The 21,350-nt window shown below is 43.6% G+C and overlaps 1 protein-coding gene across 2 annotated transcripts in view; it reads right to left on the reverse strand.

Moving 5' to 3' along the window:
• Positions 1-21,350, reverse strand: part of TMEM183A (transmembrane protein 183A) — a 150,001-nt gene that overhangs the window by 17,220 nt on the left and 111,431 nt on the right. For both annotated transcript variants that reach the window (XM_086923082.1, XM_086923083.1), the window contains exons 6-7: positions 2,875-2,955; positions 2,055-2,210 (exon numbers count right to left, since the gene is read on the reverse strand). In XM_086923082.1, coding sequence (XP_086779208.1) covers positions 2,055-2,210; positions 2,875-2,955 — 237 coding nt within the window. The remainder of the gene's footprint in view (positions 1-2,054; positions 2,211-2,874; positions 2,956-21,350) is intronic.

A 21,350-nucleotide genomic window follows, 5' to 3' on the forward strand; every position in this document is an offset into this window, starting at 1 on the left:
AAACATTTCCGGATAATGGATGTTATCCAAGAAGGTTAACAAAGGCAATTGGATGTTTCTATTAAATATTATGTAAAAAGATCATTAATAATTCTAAAAAAAGAAAAAATCTATGTTTTTTGGTCGTATGAAGAAAGCGTTTCAATGGTTCCTAAAAAGGCAAGGGTAGAAGATTCCTGTATATACCTTGTAATGTTATTTACTTCAGATGCAAATAGATGCAGTGAAGCTGAAGGCTCTCTCATCTACAGCAGGGAATATGGAGATGCTTTTCTGCTACCACTGTTAGAAGCATTTAAAGCAATGGTGTAAACAAAATCTTTATTTACACTAAATTGTTGTTTTTGAGTGGCTTCCACAATTGGACTAAAGTTAAGAGCAGGTGTATAAGCACTTTTAAATATCTTCCAAGCGATAAGAGCGGAAACTAGATAAGCTTCTTGTACTTTGTATGACTGAAGTTGAAATTCTGGAATCTACTATTAATAGCGGATAAGGATAAATTTGCTTTTTATTGTAAACTCAACTATTGATTAGTGAACTGAGGTGGGCTGCGAGACTAAAACAGCAGATAAACATGAAAATGAATCCGCTTCTCTTGGACTCTCCCAATTTGGATGTTCCAAAGAATATTTCACTATTGGATTGTGACATGAAAATTGAATTATCACGGGATAAGGATTTACGTTTAAGAAAGAAATTTCAACTTCTGGTATAATGAAATGACATTCCCTTATATCTCACTACTCTCAGACAAGCCATGTAAAAGGGAATTAAAAAAATTAGAATTGGTTTTAACACTTTTTGGCTGGCCTAAGTTATCGAATGGGATAAGAAGATTGGAGGTTAGTTGAGATGTGCTTTAAATATGAAATGTTGTAATGTACTTATTTTATTGGATTGTCACTTGTCTCAGTAGAAAGACATAGATTTTTAAAACCCATTTTAAATATGTATGGTATACCCTCCTTCTAAAAAGCAATTCATGTGGGTTATTCGCTATACATTCTCTTGATCCGATATGTGCTACTTTAAAGGTATCTCAGATCATAACCAGGAAGCTGATGGTTTTGAAATATTATGTATAATTTTTGCCCTAAAACATTTAGTGGAGCAGAATTATTTATCCTTAAACTTTAACAATGTTATGCTATTTGAGTTATGGATGTACTGATGTTGCTAGAGGAGATGATATATTGGGGTCTCAACTAATTTATTTAAACTCAATGCTTTACTAAGTGCTTTAGTTTAATGGACCATGATCCTAATAAACTGAATTTGACTGCAATTCTAATAAACAGGACATGTAGCTATCAACTTACCAATTCTTTAGAAATCAATAACAAATAATGTTAAACAGAGCAGACAGCATTTATATTAAATACTGAAAATATATTAAATCAAACTGGATTATCACATTACAGAACAATATAAAAGAAATTGCATTCTATTAATCATATATTCACTCTTAATTGATTAGTAAATGTAATTTAAGAAGGGGAATACCTAGTAGAGATATAATACTCATGACAAGTGGTACCTGTAGCTCTTAATTTCCTGTCTGATACCCAGTCCCTTTTGCAACTTCCTGTAAGTGTCTGACTGCTCAAGCAACAATCAAGTGCAAGAACCAGTACTGGTATAGGCTAAACTGGGTTGGTATGGCAGAATGGGGCATTAGGTTTTTAGGCTTTGTATACCAATCACACGAACGAATGACCAGTGCTTAAAGAACACCGTAGGTTTTACTAATATAGTAGTGTCTGGAAACAATTTATTTTTTGAGGCACAGAATTGAAACCTAAGAAGTGCTGGAAGTGAAACATAAAATGGTGTGCCAGAAACATATGCTTGGGAGTACAAAAGAGTCAAATGGATAAAAAAAAGTCAAAGCAAGAGGCCGATCATAGGTGGGAAGGTTTTTGGCTTGTATTTTGAATGGTGTGGCATTTCATTTAGCATGTTCTTAAAGCAGTGTAAAGCCCACCTGATTAGCAAGGAAAGAATCTGGAAATAGGCGATAGATTAAAAAAAATCTGATATCACACACTTACACAGGATAATGTCATGCCCATGACAACTGGTATAAATATAAAATTGAGGGTGGTGACTTGCAGCAAGCAGCAGTCCTGATCTGGGTTAGTATGCACTTCCTCATATCTAGAAGGAGGCCGCAGTACAGGATGATTGTTCTTCTTGGATCTAGGAAACTGGAGAAAGTAAAATTGTAAATACCTTCGCGCTTGACAAATATTTATCACCTCTAAAACACTTCAAAATAGACACGAATGGCTATTCCCAAAAGAGAACAGGATTAAACTCAGGGGAAAATCAAATAAATGGAACATCATTAACTGCAAGGTAGGTAACAATCTTATGCCAAGGATGAAGGTTGTACTAGGGAAGCTTGTACTGCTGCTGCTAGATATGCTAGGACAAGCAAGCACTGCTGCTGTTTGTACTGTATTTTAGCTGTGTGTGCAAGATCGCACTGCTGCTGGTTGTCCCTGCTATTTCTGTCTGAGGCATAAGAAATCTTTTTTACTATACCGAAGCAAAAATGATTGGCTTTATCATTCTTGTTTGCATTAAAACGTCAACTCTTCCCCTTTAAGTGGATAGCATTCAGACCATCTCATTAATGGCATGAAACATATGGAGGACAGCAAATGATCAAATTATTTTACATTGCTGAGAAAACAAACAGATGTTTAAATAGAATAAAAAGCCTTTACACTTAAGCTGCCAGTCTCCAGTCAAAATTACTGGCATGTTATTCTCAGTTGCAACACAATATAGACTTATACTATGACATTTTGACCTACTATTGTCACTTTAAGTGCTCCGAGGAACTTTAAAAACATGTGTCAATACCTGCTTTTGAAACTTGAAGTTAAACTCCCACATTGGTTCTTGCCGAATTGCAATAGTCTTTCTGCACCAGAAAAGTAAACACTGCCAATAAGAATGCAAAAATAAGCAAATCACTTTATTCATACGTACAAACTGTTACAAAGAATTAATATATACCTCCAAAGAAACTAAATAAGCTCCATAATCAATGCATTCAATCAGTAAACAGGGTATACAGTCCATTAAAAGGTTACACCAAGGGATGGCAAGAGTATTACAGAGATTAGACATTGCTATGTAGCCTTACATCTAACCGTGACCCATCATTTCTGGGGTTGCCCGTCTGTTTTAGGTGTATCATATGCAATTTGAAACTGCCATAAGACTACTGGGAGGTTAATGAATCTTAATACAAAGGAGATACTAATTTTACCGACCCGATTATATACTGCACCGGGAAGGCTTACTCCGAAGCCAGTAGGCTCTAACAATTGCAAATTAATTACAAAGGATGCCATTAGATTTCCTAAGTCGTACCTAATAGGTAAAATACATTTTCCGTTTGGTATTATTAAAAGTTTGTTTTGCTAACCTGACAGCTGGAGTGACCTGCTAAAACCCTTGCAAGGATTCTAAAAACTTGCAGTCCTTATGGTTTACAGCAGAGCATGGCCTGTTTGAGAGGATCATGTTGCTCTAAAAACATGGCAAATCCCCACCCCCGTCAAACATCAAAATGCCAAGTCTCATAGAAAAAGTCACTAGTATCCTGGTAACGGCAAGGCTGAATGACTGCCATCCTTCCCTCTCACTCCAACGTTAGCAGATACACAGACAGATCTACCATGAAACAAATTCTAATGACAATTGGTTCAGTTTTCTGAGTTAGTACTGATGAATTTGCCTAAAGAAAGATTATTTTCTCACAAAAAAGAACTGAGGTTCAAATAATGCAGATGTAAGACAAGGAACTACTAGCTTGACCATATTAGTTGTAACTGTAGAATACCAGTGCTTGTGTCTTTTAAAGATTCAATTCAAAAAGGGGGTGGTGATGAACAGAGTGTCTGAATTAAGCAGACCACTCTTACCCAGTCAAGAGATCAGGGTTTGATCCATCACCGTTATTTAGCTCACTGCATCACCCCAGTGCAGAACCTGGCTATATGCAAATTAGTCTGACCCAGTGCCTCATGGGAACAGGGCAGACCAAACTACCAAGCCAATTCTTCACCGGAAAGGAGACAAGTTTCTGGCATTTCAGCCGTTGTCGGCCCGGCTTGCTTGAATCCTGGTGGTGCAGTGAGCAAGGGACTCATGTCTGAGTATACCCTGCCACACTTGTGGTGGCCAAAAACGATTAAAAAAGGGGGTGGTGATGAACAGAGTGTCTGAATTAAGCAGACCACTCTTACCCAGTCAAGAGATCAGGGCTTGATCCATCACCGTTATTTAGCTCACTGCATCACCACAGTTCAGAACCTGGCTATAGGCAAATTAGTCTGACCCAGTGCCTCATGGGAACAGGGCAGACCAAACTACCAAGCCAATTCTTCACCGGAAAGGAGACAAGCTTCCGGGGACCGGTTTCTGGCATTTCAGCCGTCGTCGGCCTGGCTTGCTTGAATCCTGGTGGTGCAGTGAGCAAGGGACTCATGTCTGAGAATACCCTGCCACACTTGTGGTGGCCAAAAACGATTCAAAAAGGGGGTGGTGATGAACAGAGTGTCTGAATTAAGCAGACCACTCTTATCCAGTCAAGAGATCAGGGCTTGATCCATCACCGTTATTTAGCTCACTGGATCACCCCAGTTCAGAACCTGGCTATATGCAAATTAGTCTGACCCAGTGCCTCATGGGAACAGGGCAGACCAAACTACCAAGCCAATTCTTCACCAGGAAAGGAGACAAGCTTCCGGGGACCGGTTTCTGGCATTTCAGCCGTCGTCGGCCCGGCTTGCTTGAATCCTGGTGGTGCAGTGAGCAAGGGACTCATGTCTGAGTATACCCTGCCACACTTATTCAAGCAAGCCGGGCCGAAGACTGCTGAAATGCCAGAAACCGGTCCCCGTAAGCTTGTTTCCTTCCCAGTATAAGAATTGGCTTGGTAGTTTGGTCTGCCCTGTTCTCATGATGCACTGGGCCAGGGTCAGACTAATTTGCATGTAGCCAGGTTCTGAGCTGGGATGGTGCAGTGAGCTAGGAAACGGTGACGGATCAAGCCCTGACCTTTGGACTGGGTAGGAGTGGTCTGCTTAATTCAGACACTCTGTTCATCACCACCCCCTTTTCTGAATCGTTTTTGTCCACCATAAGCGTGGAAGGGTATACTCAGATGTGAGTCCCTTGCTCATTGCACCATCTGATTCAAGCAAGCCGGGCCGAAGACGGCTGAAATGCCAGAAACCGGTCCCCGGAAGCCTGTTTCCTTCCCAGTATAAGAATTGGCTTGGTAGTTTGGTCTGCCCTGTTCCCATGATGCACTGGGCCAGGGTCAAACTAATTTGAATGTACCCAGGTTCTGAGCTGGGATGGTGCAGTGAGCTAGGAAACGGTGATGGATCAAGCCCTGATCTTTGGACTGGGTAGGAGTGGTCTGCTTAATTCAGACACTCTGTTCATCACCACCCCCTTTTCTGAATAGTTTTTAAAGATTCAGGACGCGTGTGACCTGAGCTCCTCTGCCTGCCTCTCGCTACTTTTTCTGCCTGTGGCTTTCAATACAGTTCGCTATGCTTTACGTGTTGACCATCTGGAGGGGTCATCTACAACGAGACAATTTTGGATTGGTTTCTTGATTTCCTTCCTTACAGGGACATACACGCTAACCATCTCCATGCCCCCTTCCAAATACTTGGCTGTTAAGTCCCTCAAGATTCTGTGAACTCACCCATACTTTTAAACATCTAAATTCAACATGATAGGGAATCGATCAAGAGTTTTGGATTTCAAGTGTTGTCCTGCTTTGAAGTCAGACCTCCACGGTCTGACCGGCTGCATCAAAATGCAGCGGTCGGACTGATGCCCTGGATATCGGCCGGCTGGCCCTACATTGTAATTAGGGTCAAAATCTTCATTCGTTATAGATTAGGTCCCTCGGATATTCATGAATGGGAGATTTTCACTCTAGGGCCTCAGAGGAGTGCACTCTTAGAATCTGGATTGGCCAAGCTCTCATCAAGTGTATAACACCTAGGATGCTTACTTCCTTTTGTTGAAAACTCAGGAAAATCCTTCCTTTTTTCTCTTGTAAAGAACTGCGCCACGTTGATAAATTCCACTAATCTCTCACATGTGGAAATTGAGAACAGCCCCTGGACTATCAGGTAATGGAACTGTAAAGTATCAAAAATATAATAATACGTTTGGCAGCACACTCACAGAACCTGACCATCTTTCAGGGGAAAGGTGCTCCCTTCACTGACTTCTTGTTAAGGAGCTTCTCCTTAAGATCTATTTTTCTATAATTCAGGTCTCAAGCTCCTTTTCTTTGGTTATTAGTTACATTTCCCTATACAGTTCTTAGATCATGGTCCTCCTTGTTACACTATCTTCCAAAAGACTGTTTGGCGGTGTGAAAGATCTTTTAGAACCCTGGGCCCAACACACTGAAATAATGTGACTGTTGAAGGTCATCAGATTATTCTGCACTCTTGTTTCGCAAACAGCTGAAAACTTTACTTTTCAGCCAGCTTCTGGTTGTTTCTTTTCACTACTTCTCGTACCTATGTTCTGGTACCATGGTGTCTGCAAGTGTGAACTCTGCACCATAAATACCTAAATATGCATTTGGCATTGTATATCTTTACAGTTTCCGATGCTTGTACTAGAACTATGCTGTTGCTATATTCTGTTTGTAAATCTAATTGGCCATACTAAGTGATCAGGAACACAACGTCAGGTTCAATGACTTAGGTTGTGATGGAGTATCTGCCCACTGTGTCAGGAGAGAAGCTTGGATTGGCTTCATAGGTATGTAGGGAAGAGCTGTTAGTTGCATGAGTTTGCGGTATCACTACAGGGTAGGCTATGAGGCAGCGATGAGGATCAGAGTGCTGTGAGCTGTCTTTGCCTTCCTCAAAACCATAGGGATCAGGGGAAAGAGAGAAAAAGTGTAGGCAAAGATGCTGGACCTTCTGATTAAGAGGGCGTTGCCTTTGCACCCCGGTTGCCAAATCCTGCTTGTGAAACACCAGCATTACTTATTGCTCTGAATTGGCAAACAGATTCATTGTCTGAATATGTATTCAAATTGGTCTTGAATCTTAGATCGGGGCGGATCGGTGGCAATCATCCTCCTCGATCTGAGCGCGGCATTTGATACCGTGAACCACGGCATCCTTCTGCAGCGCCTCCTGGACACCGGAATATCTGACAAAGCCCTGGAGTGGTTCAGGTCTTACCTGAGTGACAGATCTTTCCAGGTGTATGAAGGGAATGTCACCTCCTCCAGCAAGCCTCGAGGTGTGGAGTCCCGCAGGGATCATCGTTAAGCCCAACGTTATTTAATATCTACATGAGGCCACTGGCTGAGATCGTCCGCCCATTTGGTATTAAGATCGTTACCTATGCGGACGATACCCAGCTGGTGGTCTCCTTGGCACAGGCAGGCGGACCCTCAGCCAATGTAGATCTCGCTGGCTGCATGGAGATGGTCAAGAGCTGGATGACCAAGTCTTGTCTCAAACTTAACGGAGACAAGACTGAGCTCATGTTCCTGGGTCATACCGTACCATCTACCATAGACACTTTCTGGCCTCTCAGCTTGGGCCCTGCCCCTGTTCCCAAAGACGCCATCAAGAGTTTGGCTGTCTGGCTTGACAGATCCCTGTCGTTCGATCAACAGGCAACAAAACTTTCTGCCCCTTGCTTCGGCATCCTGAGAGTTATCAGGAAGATCCTGCCTCTTCTCCCCTTTGAAGCAAGAAAAACCGTGGTTCTGGGCCTGATTCAGTCGCGACTGGACTACGGAAATGCTTTGTATCTCGGAGCCCCTGACTTCACCCTGCGCAAACTGCAATTAATACAGAATTGCGCAGCCAGAACACTCTTACAACTCCCCCGCAGATCATCAGCAAAACCCGGACTGAGGACACTGCATTGGCTCCCTATAAAGGAAAGAGTAAACTTTAAAGCACTCTGTATTGCCCACTAGACCTTCTGGTCTACAGGCCCAGCAATCAATCTCCCTCTCATTACACCCTACCTCCCCACAAGACAGTTGCGCTCCACCTCTGCAAATCTAGCCATTGTGCCGCCAATAAAGATATCAAGGTCAGGAGGCCGCTCCTTCTCCTACAATGTAGCTAAGAGGTGGAACGCTCTGCCCCAGCATCTCAGATCTAATTCTAATATTCTCTCCTTTCGCAAACAGCTGAAAACGCTCCTATTCACTACTTAATGATGGAGCTGAACCTGCCTCCTCTAACCCAAACCTCAGATGGTATGCTTAGCGCTTGGACGCCTCAGGGCAGCTACGTGCGCTCTACAAATCGGAATTCACTCATTCATTCATTCTTGGTGGAGTTACCACTCGTAGCTTTGGAGTCCTGGCAGGTATTTGACGGCAATGCCGACTTTGTGAGAAATGGCCCAATCGCATAGAAGCAGAGCCTCTTCTGTGAGAGGGTGATACCATGTTGACCCTTGCTTGGCTATGTAAAACATAGATGTATTGACTGTCCTGATGAGAACATCTTGTACTGCTAGTCTTTGTAGGACACCTGTAGGCTAAGTGTTAAGGCAAGAGCTTTAGAACATTGATGTGGAACATCAATTATTCATCTAACCAGAGACCTTTGGTCAACAGCTCTTGCAGGTGAGCACCAGAGTCTTCCATGGACACATTGGTTATCATTCCTCTGTCTGATAAAGGCTGGAGAGGTTTGCAGAGAATCGCCACCATAATAGTGCTTGTTTCAGTCATCTTGTGACTCGGACTGTGTTGTTCCATGAGGCGTTGATTGGGTTCCACTGAATGTCCAGTTCTCGTTAGCCAGGTCTTATTTAAAGCCTGCACAAGGGAATGTAGCCTATGCAGTAGAACGTTAGGCCCAGTACAGGCTTGTACTATCTGATCATGATGGATGGTTTGGTTGATAGGTTTTTTGCTCTGGCCTGAGGCTTGGGAATATATCCATGATCATAACAGGTTTGGTTCTAGGGGCAACCTCCATATTGATTGAATCCTCTCCTACATGTGTGGGACCTGAATGAGTTACAAAAGTGGCTGAACCAGGCCGTCAGTATTGCAGTAGTCCTAGGGATTTTGTTGTATTCGTATAAGTCCTGATAATTTAGAGGGCCTCATACACATGCTTCCCAAATTGAGGGAGGCCATCAATTGGCATCTCAAGGATCTTTGATTGTACCTCTGGGTGGAAGGCTGTGGATCTGACTGAACCTCGCAAACTCTAAACAGCTGCTCCTGCTAACTGACAGAAGCCTGCTTTCATTGCTGCATCAATGATGGCTTCCAATATAATTTCTCCATCTTTGAGAATTGCCTTAGTAGCCTCTTTTATTGTCCTCTTGGGAAGAGATCAACCAGTGGCGAAACGTCATGTAACATTTGGCAATCATGACTTCCTAAAATCACTAAACATTAGCAGCTTTAATGGTTATTGCGGTTATCAAACGAATGCTGCAGCCAAAATTATGTATTCGTCTTCTGTGTCTGTCAGGAGGAGATGGTATGATAAGGTCCGCTGTTCTACGTTGGGCTGCTGATATTATAAAAAGTCTTTCTTTGGATGGCCGATAAGACAGTCTGGGTCAAAAATCTGGCGCCCAATACTTTTTCTCCAGTTGTGTTATTACTGCTGTGACTGTTGCCGGCGTCTTCAGTAGTTCTAGTCCTTCCGATCAGACATAATCCAGTATAGGTATTGTCTTGATGCTCCTTGAAGTCATAAAACATGATTGTTCCACTGAAGTCATCTGTAAATTGGACTTTTTAGCTGCTCTCTCCATCACAGCATGAAAGTGGGGTGAATTTACCTGGGTATGATGTATTCCTCCCAATCATCTATATCAAAATCATTTTCTGGCTAATGTTTACTTTCCTCCTCATCCATCTGGTATTCCGGAAGATGGATATTTTGAAGGTGGAGGAGGTGTAGATAGCTGAGGAGCTGTAGATGGATGAGGCTGTAGAGTAGATAAAGGAGACGCCAAACTTAGAATAGGTGTAGATTGTCCCATAAGGTGCTGAGGAAGTAATCCGTTAAAGGTGGCCATCATTAGTTGTAGTGTAAATAAGAACGCTATAGTCAACTGTAAGACCTCTAGCACTATAATGCAACAAGAACGTGCACAGGAGGGTGGATGATCTGGTTGATACGCATTCTCGATAAGGCTCCTCCTCATTTATGACATCCTCATTATCCAGCACAAAGTGTACATCGAAATGCGGAGGGCTGTAAGCAGTTGCCTAATATAACAAAGCTTACCTTTTCCTCCAAGTCTAACATTTTCGTTGGTAAACTTACTGTCCCATTTATCGATGAAAACATAGTTGTAAGAAAACGGTTGTGGTCAACGTCAAAGGTATCGGAGTCAGCAGCATAAGGAGACACATTCTTGGAATGGTCACCAATGGTGAAGCAGTCGTCGACAGTTCTGGCAATGCTATTGTCATCGACCAAATCTATGCTAGTGAGATATTCTTCATGACCGTTGTCAACAACAACTCTGTTGATAGCAAAGGTATTTTCTTCTTAGTTGATCCGCATAGAATGATGCAGTTTTTTTGCACAGACGAGCATTCTTTTTTCCGGAGGTGTTTTTTTGAGGAAATGCCAATTGTGAGATGGCTGGCAGCTTCAGACGCTTTATGAAATGTGTCCAATTCAGGAATATGCAGTTCTTTTTATCGCTGGCTTCGTGAAAGTGCTTGGAAGTGCACTATTAATGGAATCACCCCGAGACGAGGGGGCATTTGCACTAAAGAAGGGTATTTCTTACTACTTTGCATCAGATCGTGTTGAACCCCTCTCCCAGTCCCTCAGAGTTTTAGAAGGAAATTTCTCACACAGATCCCCACCAGACATGGTCCAATGCCTTTTTGGTGTTTACCATTAAAACTGAATGACTGATTGTTGGACTTTTATAGCACTCTGCTACCCCAAGTTGTCCAAGCAATTTGAACAGCTGCAATTCCTCTAAAGATCAACTGATAATTACGTCCTAAAAAGATCAGTCTTAAGTAGCTTATGAAACATTAGATGCTTTGTAGCAGTAAAGAGTGAGAGACGAAAGGTATTCACCAGAGCAGTTGCATATATGATATATAAGTGAGGAAAGCATGGTAACTTTAGCAGAGCCAGAGATAAAGATCTTAGGGTGAGTGAGACCGTTTGTGCTACAACACGGAGACTTAAAAATAGTTTTCTTTTCCTTTTGGAAGGAGTGAAAACAGGGCACATTAGAAGAGAAGGAGGTGATCTTGTTTATACAAAGAAACATAAGAGTGTGGTATTCTTTATTACCAAAATGCTGAAAGGAAAACAGTTTAGTGCTGCAGATTCACACGCAATTCCCACTCCTGCCATCTAGTGATGGCCTTGAAAATGTACAAGTTGTTTCTCTTCAAAGGACTTTCTGTTTCCAGATGAATCTTGATTAACCCTGGGCGTAGTTCGCGCAGTTGCGGTACGCGAAGTGCACTTTGCACTACGCGAGATACGCGTAGCACTCCGCGAACTGCATAGTGTGTTGTTCGCGATGATTGCACAGTCCCGGATGCTTGTCCGCACTGTGCAATCATTGAAAACAGCATCTCGCACAGTGCGAGCTGTCGTTTTCTGCCGCTCAAGTAGACTTTTACTCTAGAGGCAGCTTACTCAACACTGACTGGTAGTTTCTCATCGCTAGCGGTCGTGAGCATACGTGACCACTCTCAATGAGAAACCTGACCGCCCGCGTTGAGAATCTCGCCGGGAGGTTTATTTTCCTCGTTCCCGATCGCCAACTTGATGTTGTTGATCGCGAACGAGGAAAAAGTCTTGCCGGGATGTCATTTTGCTCGCTCGCGGTCCCCAACTTGACGTCGAGGACCGCGAGGAACAAAAAATGCCAACTACGCCACGCGATTTTGCACCGCGCTACATGCAATTCGCATAGCGCGAAGTAGCACAAACTACGCAAACTTCGCGAGCGTAGCGTAGTTGGCCGCCCAGGGTTAATCTTGATACCTATCCTGAAAACCATGCTGCACCACGATAAAGACTTCACCTCAGATTATGTTTTCCCACTACGGCATACATGTCAATAAACCCGATTTAGGGGCCCCCTGTACTTCGAAACAGAAAACTGCTTTATTTTGGCTGTCTCCCACCAGGAATTGTCTCTGCTTCAAAAGAAGTCAATGGGGAAAATTCATTCCTCTGATATTTTTTTCCAAAATCTCCCACTTTTCACCTTCTAAGATGTTGCATGTATGCTATGGGTAAGTTTAAGAATATGGATGTTAAATATTTTTAGATCGTGAACTGGTGAGTAGGCTGCGATTAAAGCTCTATATGGATTTCTGTGAGATTGCACCGGGAGGGAACTTGCGAGTCTACCGCACAACAATCAGATTGTTACAGGCTAGTAACGCTCTCGGTTTGCAAAATCTGCTGCTGTACACCATACGCTCTGTATAGCTTGAAAAGCAGTAATCAAGTCCTTAAAGCAGTGGCTTGTGACTGCGAACTGAAGGTGTGTGGAACAATGTTTTAGGTAGTTTGTCTGACTAGTGCTTTTTCTCTGGTATGAGAGTACACACAGTAATGATTAGTGAACAAGTGAACAGAAGACCAAGTAGCAGTATTACATATATCTGCTACCACAATATTGCCCAGATAGAGTTTTTGTAGCTCTTTTTTGTGCAGAATTTGCCCTATGCACATAGTAAAATGTACCCTTAGCATAACAAATCTGAGTGAATTTTACAAGCCACCTGGCAAGATCAGCTTTTGAAATTAGGTCACCAGAGTGTGCTGTGCGAAAGTGCCAAACAAAGATTGTTTTCGGATGGACTTTGTACAATAAACATAGTACATAATGTACCATCTAGCCTAGAAGGCTCTTTCTGCCAACTGTGGTTACAGGCAAATTAGTTACCAGACTAACTGACAAGAAATGAGAGATAAACTTGGGAAAGAAACCAGTGCTTTTCTTAAGCAAATCTTTATGAAAGGGGTCTTCATCCAATCCAACAAAGCCCGCAGCTCGCTCACTCTACAGAGCGAATTTATATCTACCAGGAAGGCCATTTTTTCCAGGATAGAACCAGCACCAGACACAAATGAAAAGGGCTTGAAATGAATCCTCAAAACTCTAGTGAGGAAATTATTAAGATCTGATGAAGGGTTTGGTGGTAATCTAGGAGGGATTCTTTTTTATGACCTTTAATGGTTTTAACAACAGGAATTTTAAAGATAGACTAGTGCTCCCTATTTTAAAAAATGGAGGGGCTACTGCTGCTAAGTGTACATGTATGTACATGTATCGAAGAGTAAGTCAGGACTGATATTTGAAGTTGTAACAAGTAGCAAATTATGTTTTGTATGCGCCTAAAAAGGGTTGAATATTACAGTAATATAGAAATCTCTTCCATTTAGCTGCAAAGCATTCTCGCTTTTTAGGTTTTCTGGCCTCTTAAGATAAATATGCATGTGCCAGGAGGAGGTCGCTCTAAGACGTCAGACACCATCTAGAAAGGTTGAGGGCCCTGGGATCAGAGTGGGTGTGCCAGATTTGAGTGCCTCTGCAACTGCATGCGAGGGTGTATAGGCATTTCTAGAACTAGAGCTAACCACAGCTGGCAAGCCCAAATTGAGGTGATGAGGATCAACATCGCTGGATTTTCCGGATGACTTAGGAATACATTGGTAGCAAAAGAAAAGTGTAAGCAAATATCCCTGACATCCGATTTATATAGCAATGTCGATTGACAGCAATTGCTTGAAGTTGGATACAAAGTGTGGGCATTCTATGTTCTTGTGCGTGGCAAACAGGTGTATTTCTGACCTTTCCAAATGCTCAAAGTATGGAAGGAGTAGGCACATAGGTATTGAACTCCAGTCATGGGTTTGTGGAGTACTCCTGCGGAGTAGACCTTCAAAGTAATTGTCTACAGCCCGCCTCTGGGATATGTTCCAACAAGGATATTTCATGACTTTCCCCCGGATTTAAAATGTTCTGTGTCTGTGTGGATAATTGTGGTGCGCTGGTGCTTTGGTATGTGATAAATGGTGGCCTTGTTACCCTGATGAAAGACCACCACCTAGTTGAGAACTCTCTTTTGAAAGGCTCGAAAAGCTAAACGTACTGGATAGGTTCCAGCAGAGAGATGTTTAGTAAGCATTTTGTTTGTGAGGTAGGCTATCTAGACTACCCAAAATATATGGGAGGGGTCTGTATCGACAGCAGCCTTCTGTCACTTTGCTTGGGAACGCTTTGCCCGCAACTGCATTCACTGTGCCTGAGGATGCAATTTTTTCATATTGTTTATAGAGCCCAGAAGGAGCAGTATTTTTTGTCTAGTATGAGCATGGCATAGCGTAGGTTTTCTTCCCTATACTAGTCAGCATAGGTACTCAAACACATAAATGTGTTGCCACTACTGCTAGGCATTTTGTAAACACCCAGGGAGCTGTAGTGACCTCAAAGTGTAGGACTGAATTCTGCTTACTACAAACCGGAGGAATTAGTGGAAAGCGGCATGGCTGTGGAATGAGTAGTTGTTAAGTGTCATCATGGAGTGTCCCACTTGAAGCAGAATGACATTTTGCAATTGTTATTTTGAAGTAATTGGATGTAATGCAGTGATCAAGAGCTTGGAAGATGAGAAGTAGGCACAAAGTTTTGCGCTTTCCTTTTGGGAATGAGGGAATACAGAGTATGCTTCTTGTACCACGTGGTGTGCTGGGACACCAATTTATGACACTTTGAGAAGGAATACCTGCACCTCCTATAGCAACAGCTTGCGGTTACTGGTACTGATGTGAGGAAAGGATGGCACTAGACAATATCCAAGGAGGATGATGGCGAGAACCCATTGAGCTTTGGTTATACCCTGCCAACAAGGAAGTAATGGGAGGTAGCTGCTTGCTGGCAGAGGTCCCTCTAACTTTGGCACATGGGGTATTGGTGTGGGTCTTGCCAAGGAAGCTACTGTTAGAGTGTGCTCTTTTCTAGTTTACTGCCAACCTTCCTTAAAGTACTGCTCTGAAAGGTATTCGGTTCAAGGAGCAGAAGACGCTGCTTGCGATTATGGGTCAGCAGAAACCTGTTCTTTGTTGTTGTTATTGCAAAAGCCACGGTTTTGGTAGTGCTATTTAATTTTCTCAAGCATTGTGTCAACCTGAGGACCAAACAGATGATTGCCATCAAAGAGAAGTTCCATGAGGTGGGGGTGTACATGAGAGCAGGAGCCAGATCCCACAAGCCATGCATGGTGCTGCAGAATGGTGCTGGAGTTCACCTGCGTGGAAGCTGTGTCAGCTGCGTACAGTGCACAACAGATGGTGGCATTTGAGATGGCCTTTTCCTAATGTATAAACTCCTTTATTCTTTTCTGATGTGCATCTGAAAGGTGCTGGAGTATCTTCTCTATCTCCTCCCACTGATACCTGTTGAGTCCTGCAAGAAGGCAGGTGGAATTGGTAGGCAGCATTGGGTAGAAGCGCTCAATGCCAGTGCCAATTGTCTTACGCTCCTTGTCAAGTGGCAGAGTATTAACTGTGCCCTGCCCAAATGCTCTTGTATGTGCTGTATCCACAAGGAGGACAGGTGAGACATGCCCATGAATGACTAAATGGTCTTTCTCGGCCCTTTGAGTGCCATTGTGGTCTTCATGAGGTCTTTGAAAATATGTGTAGAGCACTTTAACTTAGCAGTTAGCATGAGAAGGGACTGTGTAAATGATCTCAATGAGAACTCATTTGCTTCCTCATACAAGAACACTGTGGTGCTATTCCGCCCTAGCAATGACAGCATATGCCGAACAGTCATCAGTCAGGGGGTAACCCCAACAAGGTATAGCTCCAAAGACGGGTTGTCCTGAGGATCTGCCTTGTAATCTTGTGATGCATCATCCAGCTGATAGGTTGGCCCTGGGTCAATCTGCAAGAGCAAAGAGTCCGTTGTAAAGTCCTGGTCAATGTCTGAATATGCAAAGTTACGGATACATCTGTGGTGGTTACATAGTGTCTACCTTTTCTTTTAAGGAATGCGGTAGGCCCAGAGCTCCTCTGATATACTTCCTCAAAAGAAAGATTCTGTTTTATTCTGACAGGGCTTTGAGATGGAAGATGACTGTGCATCAATGTCACCATGTCTGCGTTAATATAGTTGTCAGCCTAGCATCAAGGTGTTCACGTTGTTCTTGTGAACAGTGTGGTGTGCTCAGATTCAACGTTTTGACCTAATTCAATGGCAAAGGCTGGTCAGTTCATCTCCCCTTTTTGGCCTGGTGCTTTGCATCAAAGGTGTTTTTGGTGCCAACCGGTCTGGACTGTAGAGGGAGGTGCCGCCTGTCAAGCCTCTTTTAGTGGAGGTTCATCTGGCAAGGGATAGAGCTGCAGTTTTTCCAAAGTCTGAGTGAGGATTCTCAAAGTGAGGGCAAATGGTATTTGCTGGAGGTCATGGGTTTTGAGCTCAGATCTCTATGTCGATGTCAGATACCTGAGGCGTGGTCTTTGTCCTCGGCTCAATTTTCATTGAGAACCCTGAGACTCATGGTGTCCGGAGTTACAGTCATTAGAGAACACATATTTAAGACTCTCTCTGGTGTCTGAGGCACCGGAGGCACCACTCCCTTCCTCCATTTGTTGTCAGAATGGACTCCTTGGACATATTTGGTGACCTCATGAGATGATGCAGTGCTGGTTTCTGCCATGTGACCATCAATTAGTGCACCCATCTTCGATCCATTCAGTGCTGAACAGGATTTGTCAAAAAAACGCTTTACAAATTGAACATGTGGTTTCTCTGTTGTTCCTCGATACACACGGGTCATAGACCTAAAATACATGACATACTTGACTTCTGACAAGATGGCCGATGAGTAAGGAGCTCCGGCTGGGAACTCCAGCGCTAAGGATTGCCTTTTTGGAGAAATATCTCTGAAAATTGCCCATCCCGACTCCACCACCCCCAGAGATCGGTTGGCTGCAACACCGCAATTCTCCAGTGCCACCTAGCTCCCGTCCATGATGGTGATGATCCCAAGTGAACCCAAGTGATTAATAAAGAGCTGCAGCGGAGCTATCACTGCTGCCAAAACTAAGCCACCGCTCGCAAACGCAGACACCCCCGGCATCTCCCCATACTACACACGGTGAGCGTGCGCTGGTCTCAGAAACCCCTGGCACTCCAGCAGGCCTCGCCTAGCCACTCACAGTGCAGAAGATCAGAACGGAGATGGCGGCTGTCGATGTGCTTCTTGAGGGGAGAACGCAGCGCTGAATGCACAAGGTCTCCACTGTTTGCTGTCACGCACCACGGGATAATAGACGGTGAGTGGGGGCACTGCTGATAACCCCAGGTTCCCCTGCTGCTTCAGTATTGAGGGCAGGGGGCTCCGATGACCTGTGTCCCCATCAGCCTTGAACTTGCCGTGTCTGAAACGCGCTTGCTGAGCACAAGATGGCGGAGTGCTCCTGGGCGGCGTTTGCTGTTTAACGGTAGCTCCGGCTTCCTTCCTTGTGCACGGATTGTGGACTGAATTAAACACTATTCTCAACAAGGCAAGTAACATGCTAGACACTCTTCTTTTTCGGTCTCTGAGGTTCCTATTTGTTCAGAGGCTTGCTCCAGTTCTCAACTCTGCCTGACCCTAAGATGGCGACTGCTCTATGGAGCTTACCAGGAGTCCACAAGAGACCGCCCCGGTGACTCACGGGTCCCGCACGCCACAGCAGATGCACTTCAGAGGCGGTTAGTATGTGAGTGGAGAATAGCCTTCGGAGATCACAATGTGTAGACCCAATCCCCCGTTTCTGGACTCAAGACCTTCGATCACTTCCTGATCTTCATTCTTACCTGGCTGAGCCCGAGACAAATGGCTGATTCCCGCTGGAGCTGCACCGACCGCTATGGGGGAGATTGGTTCTGGCGCACTACTATGGCTGTCACCTCCCCAGCCGGACTTCGGACATATATCTCGTCGTTTTTCTCCGCTGTGGACTCCTCCCTGTGGACATCCTGCTCTCTTGGTCTTTTTTGGATCTTGATTTCTGGTGTTCGCTAGTAACTCCTGTCTTGTCTATGTAATTCATTCTGTAATTTATGTGATTTTTTTTATCTTGTAGCTTGCAACTTGTTTGTTTCCTTATGTAAAGCGCTCGGAGACCTTGCGTCTAGCCAGCGCTATATAAAACTCATTAAAATAAAAAAAATACCACAGGAATTTATAAAAGCGAGGCGGATTTTAAATGGTGTATTCGCCAGAACCTTCTCATAGGACTTGGTCCAAGGCTCAGTAAACAGGTCAGTTCTAAAGCTGAAAATGGTGGTGAGATGTACTCTGTGCCTTGAAGACAAGTGCTTAGTCCAAAAGTGTCAAAATCTAGCCGTCCGTGCACAACGCTAACATAGCAGTTGAAACTCATCCAAATCCAATGGCAGAGAAAAAAAAACTTGAGGTGCAGCTAAATCCTGGTGCTGTATCAGAAGTCACCTTGAAACCAAAACTCCTTCAAAGAAGAACTTGTAACATTGTGAGCCCAACTCTAGATGGCATATGCTGTAAACATTAACTAATTTGGGAGACGTCTATATATCCCATTTCCACAGCCCAGACAAAACAATATCACTGCTTTCATTACTATGAGTTTCCAATCACATTAAAGATAGGGGAGGAAAAGAATTTATAATGAAAGATGGATCAATTACAATGTTTATAATAAAGGACAAAAACATCAAACAGGATGGCCAGATTTCAAACTTATGGTCAAGGTTGGCTCATGACCATAAGCAGGTGGCCACAATGCAAATGTCCAGCTAGAAGTACACAAGTCAAAAAACTCAGTTTTACTGGAGTTCAGTTTCAAAGTATTTGTAGCCATTAAAAAAATTATCAAGAGCATGAAACAATTAATGTTAAAGGTAGTGGGTGGCGTTTTAATCAAGGGGGATGAGCAGATGTACATCATCCACATCCCTGAAAAGACAAACTATATGATCTAATGGGGGGAAATATGCATTCAAATGTTAATTAAATTATCCATACTTCTGGTAAAGACCACCATGGAACAAAACCTGCTTATGATTTTTCAATTAGGTATGGAATGACTAGCTATGTGCCAAACAGACCCTTGGTCAGTATCTTCATTTCCGTGTTTATTAGCGATAAGGGGTGTTATCCGTTGCTCTCAAGGTGCCCTTAATTTGGATATCAGAGAGGAGAGTTATGCTGAATTCTTGCCTCAGTATTGAAGATGACTTTGCTTCTTCCAAATGCTTTGCAAAAAAGACGGCATATGTATGCTCATCTCATCTTGCACAGTAGAAGAGACTATGATGATGATGATGTATTTATAAAGTGCACAATACTCTAAGGTGCCTAGGCACTAGCCGTGAAAAGACAGGTTTGTCGCAAGTAGATTAAGCGTTATGCCCAAACAGCCATGTTTTTAGACCCTTTCTACTTCTGTCCCTTCCAGGTGACTCACTAGTATTCATACTGTTACACACAAAGTCTACCTGGGTAATGCTTCCTTCCAGTGATTGATTTGGTTGAATTGACAGTCATGGCAGTTACATGAAGGCCTTTAAGTTTCCGTTTACTTCACTTAAGCTGCGTTGTTCTGTTCTGTGAAGTTTTTTTTTTAAACATGGGGAATGTTAGAGGTTCAACTGGTAAATCGTTGTCTATTCATGGGCATTATGAAATCCTCGTATCACACGCTTGCTTCTCTTTTCTAAAATTGGACAGCAAAACGTCAACCCGACTTTGCTCACAGTGACTGAACTATAGGCCAGACAATAAAAATTAGGACTGGTATGAGCAAGAGATGTGAAGAGACAACTGACTGATTCTAGTTCGTGTAATAAGGCTTCCTGGGTTTATTTAAATATGCACTTAATTTCTCACTGATCCTTTTCTCCCGTGGGTCAGTTTTTTGCTTTTCAGGCAAACTTATTAACTTTATCAGTTCACATCCCTAGAAGTTCTTACCAGCTTCCCACAATGTAGGGTTTAAGCTTTCAGTTTTTAAGTTAGACATAAGGTGCCCATTCATTATCAATCACACATTTTGTGTTTCGAATCCTATAAGCAAGAAGTATTATTTTCACGGTTGTAGGATTAAACAACGTATATACAACTATCACACATGAGCCAGTGCGACGCAGGTCATTACTGTAGCGCTCTAGTGCTCCGAGGGTCTCCAGTGAGCCCCGGAAGCACCATCACACTTTGTATCACCTTCTGGCCAGGCATGGCCAGAAGGCTATAAATAAAAGGGCAGGAGTGGCACGGCACTTCCTGTCCAGACCAGCATTGTGCGGGTGTGTCTAATGCTTTATGATAGTTGAATGTGCTTCGGCCTTGCCGATCAACACAATTGCATGTTTAGGATCTGAGATCCCCACACTGGCGACAAGGGTGGGATCCACTTGATTCAGCGTGACCCGCAGACGATACACGTCCGGAGCAGCACAGCTCGAAGACGCCGACAGCCGCGCCAGAGCCAGAAGAAGAAAACCGGGACAGGCCCGCAACACAAACGAAGAAGTCGCCTACCGGTAAGCAGCAGATGCCAGGAGCTGCATGGTGCACCGGTGATCAGGACTCGAGGCAGCGCAAGCAGCGAGAGACGAGGCGCCGCATCGGGGAGACGCTGCTGGCATGCCCAGCGGCGCGCGCATGCGCTGAAGGAACAAAGCCGACTAAGCATGGGCGGAAAATCCGTTCCGCTAGCGGATTTTCGGTAAATTCGCAATCCGCAAACGCTCGCGAATTTACCGAAAATCCCCAAATTCGCACGCAGCTGATTTTTTTTTCTTGGTGATACAATTTTGCGGCGTGCGGCGTTCACTTACCGTCATTCAGCGTTTGCCGAGTTGTTTTTCTTTATATTTTGCAAGTGCTGCGCCATTTTGGATCTTGCTGCAGGATCCCGCAGAATTTGGCGACGCATCGTGAGAGTTCGCAATTGCGAACATGTAGGTGCGGCGGGCAGCAACAATCTCGCATTCGCGAAATTACAAAATTTGCAATTCTGCACAAGAAATCCACTAGCAAGCAGCACAGACCTTCTGAAAATGATGATTTTTATCAGAATAACTCCTCAGGTTGACATTTGCCTGCACTTTTTTGGATTTGAGGCCTTTTGACTCTCTTTGGATCACTTTTGGATTAGAAATTAACTTTCATAAGTAAGTTTGTTTGGGGCATTACAGTTGCTGTTCTGCAGAAAGCACTCAGCAGGTGCAAAAGTTCACTCATCATTAGTAACCATTCCCTGTAGTACTTCCTGAGGGCCCCCTCCAGAGTTCAGTTG

The sequence above is a fragment of the Lissotriton vulgaris genome, chromosome 5, assembly GCF_964263255.1.
Source record: "Lissotriton vulgaris chromosome 5, aLisVul1.2, whole genome shotgun sequence".
NCBI lineage: Eukaryota > Metazoa > Chordata > Amphibia > Caudata > Salamandridae > Lissotriton > Lissotriton vulgaris.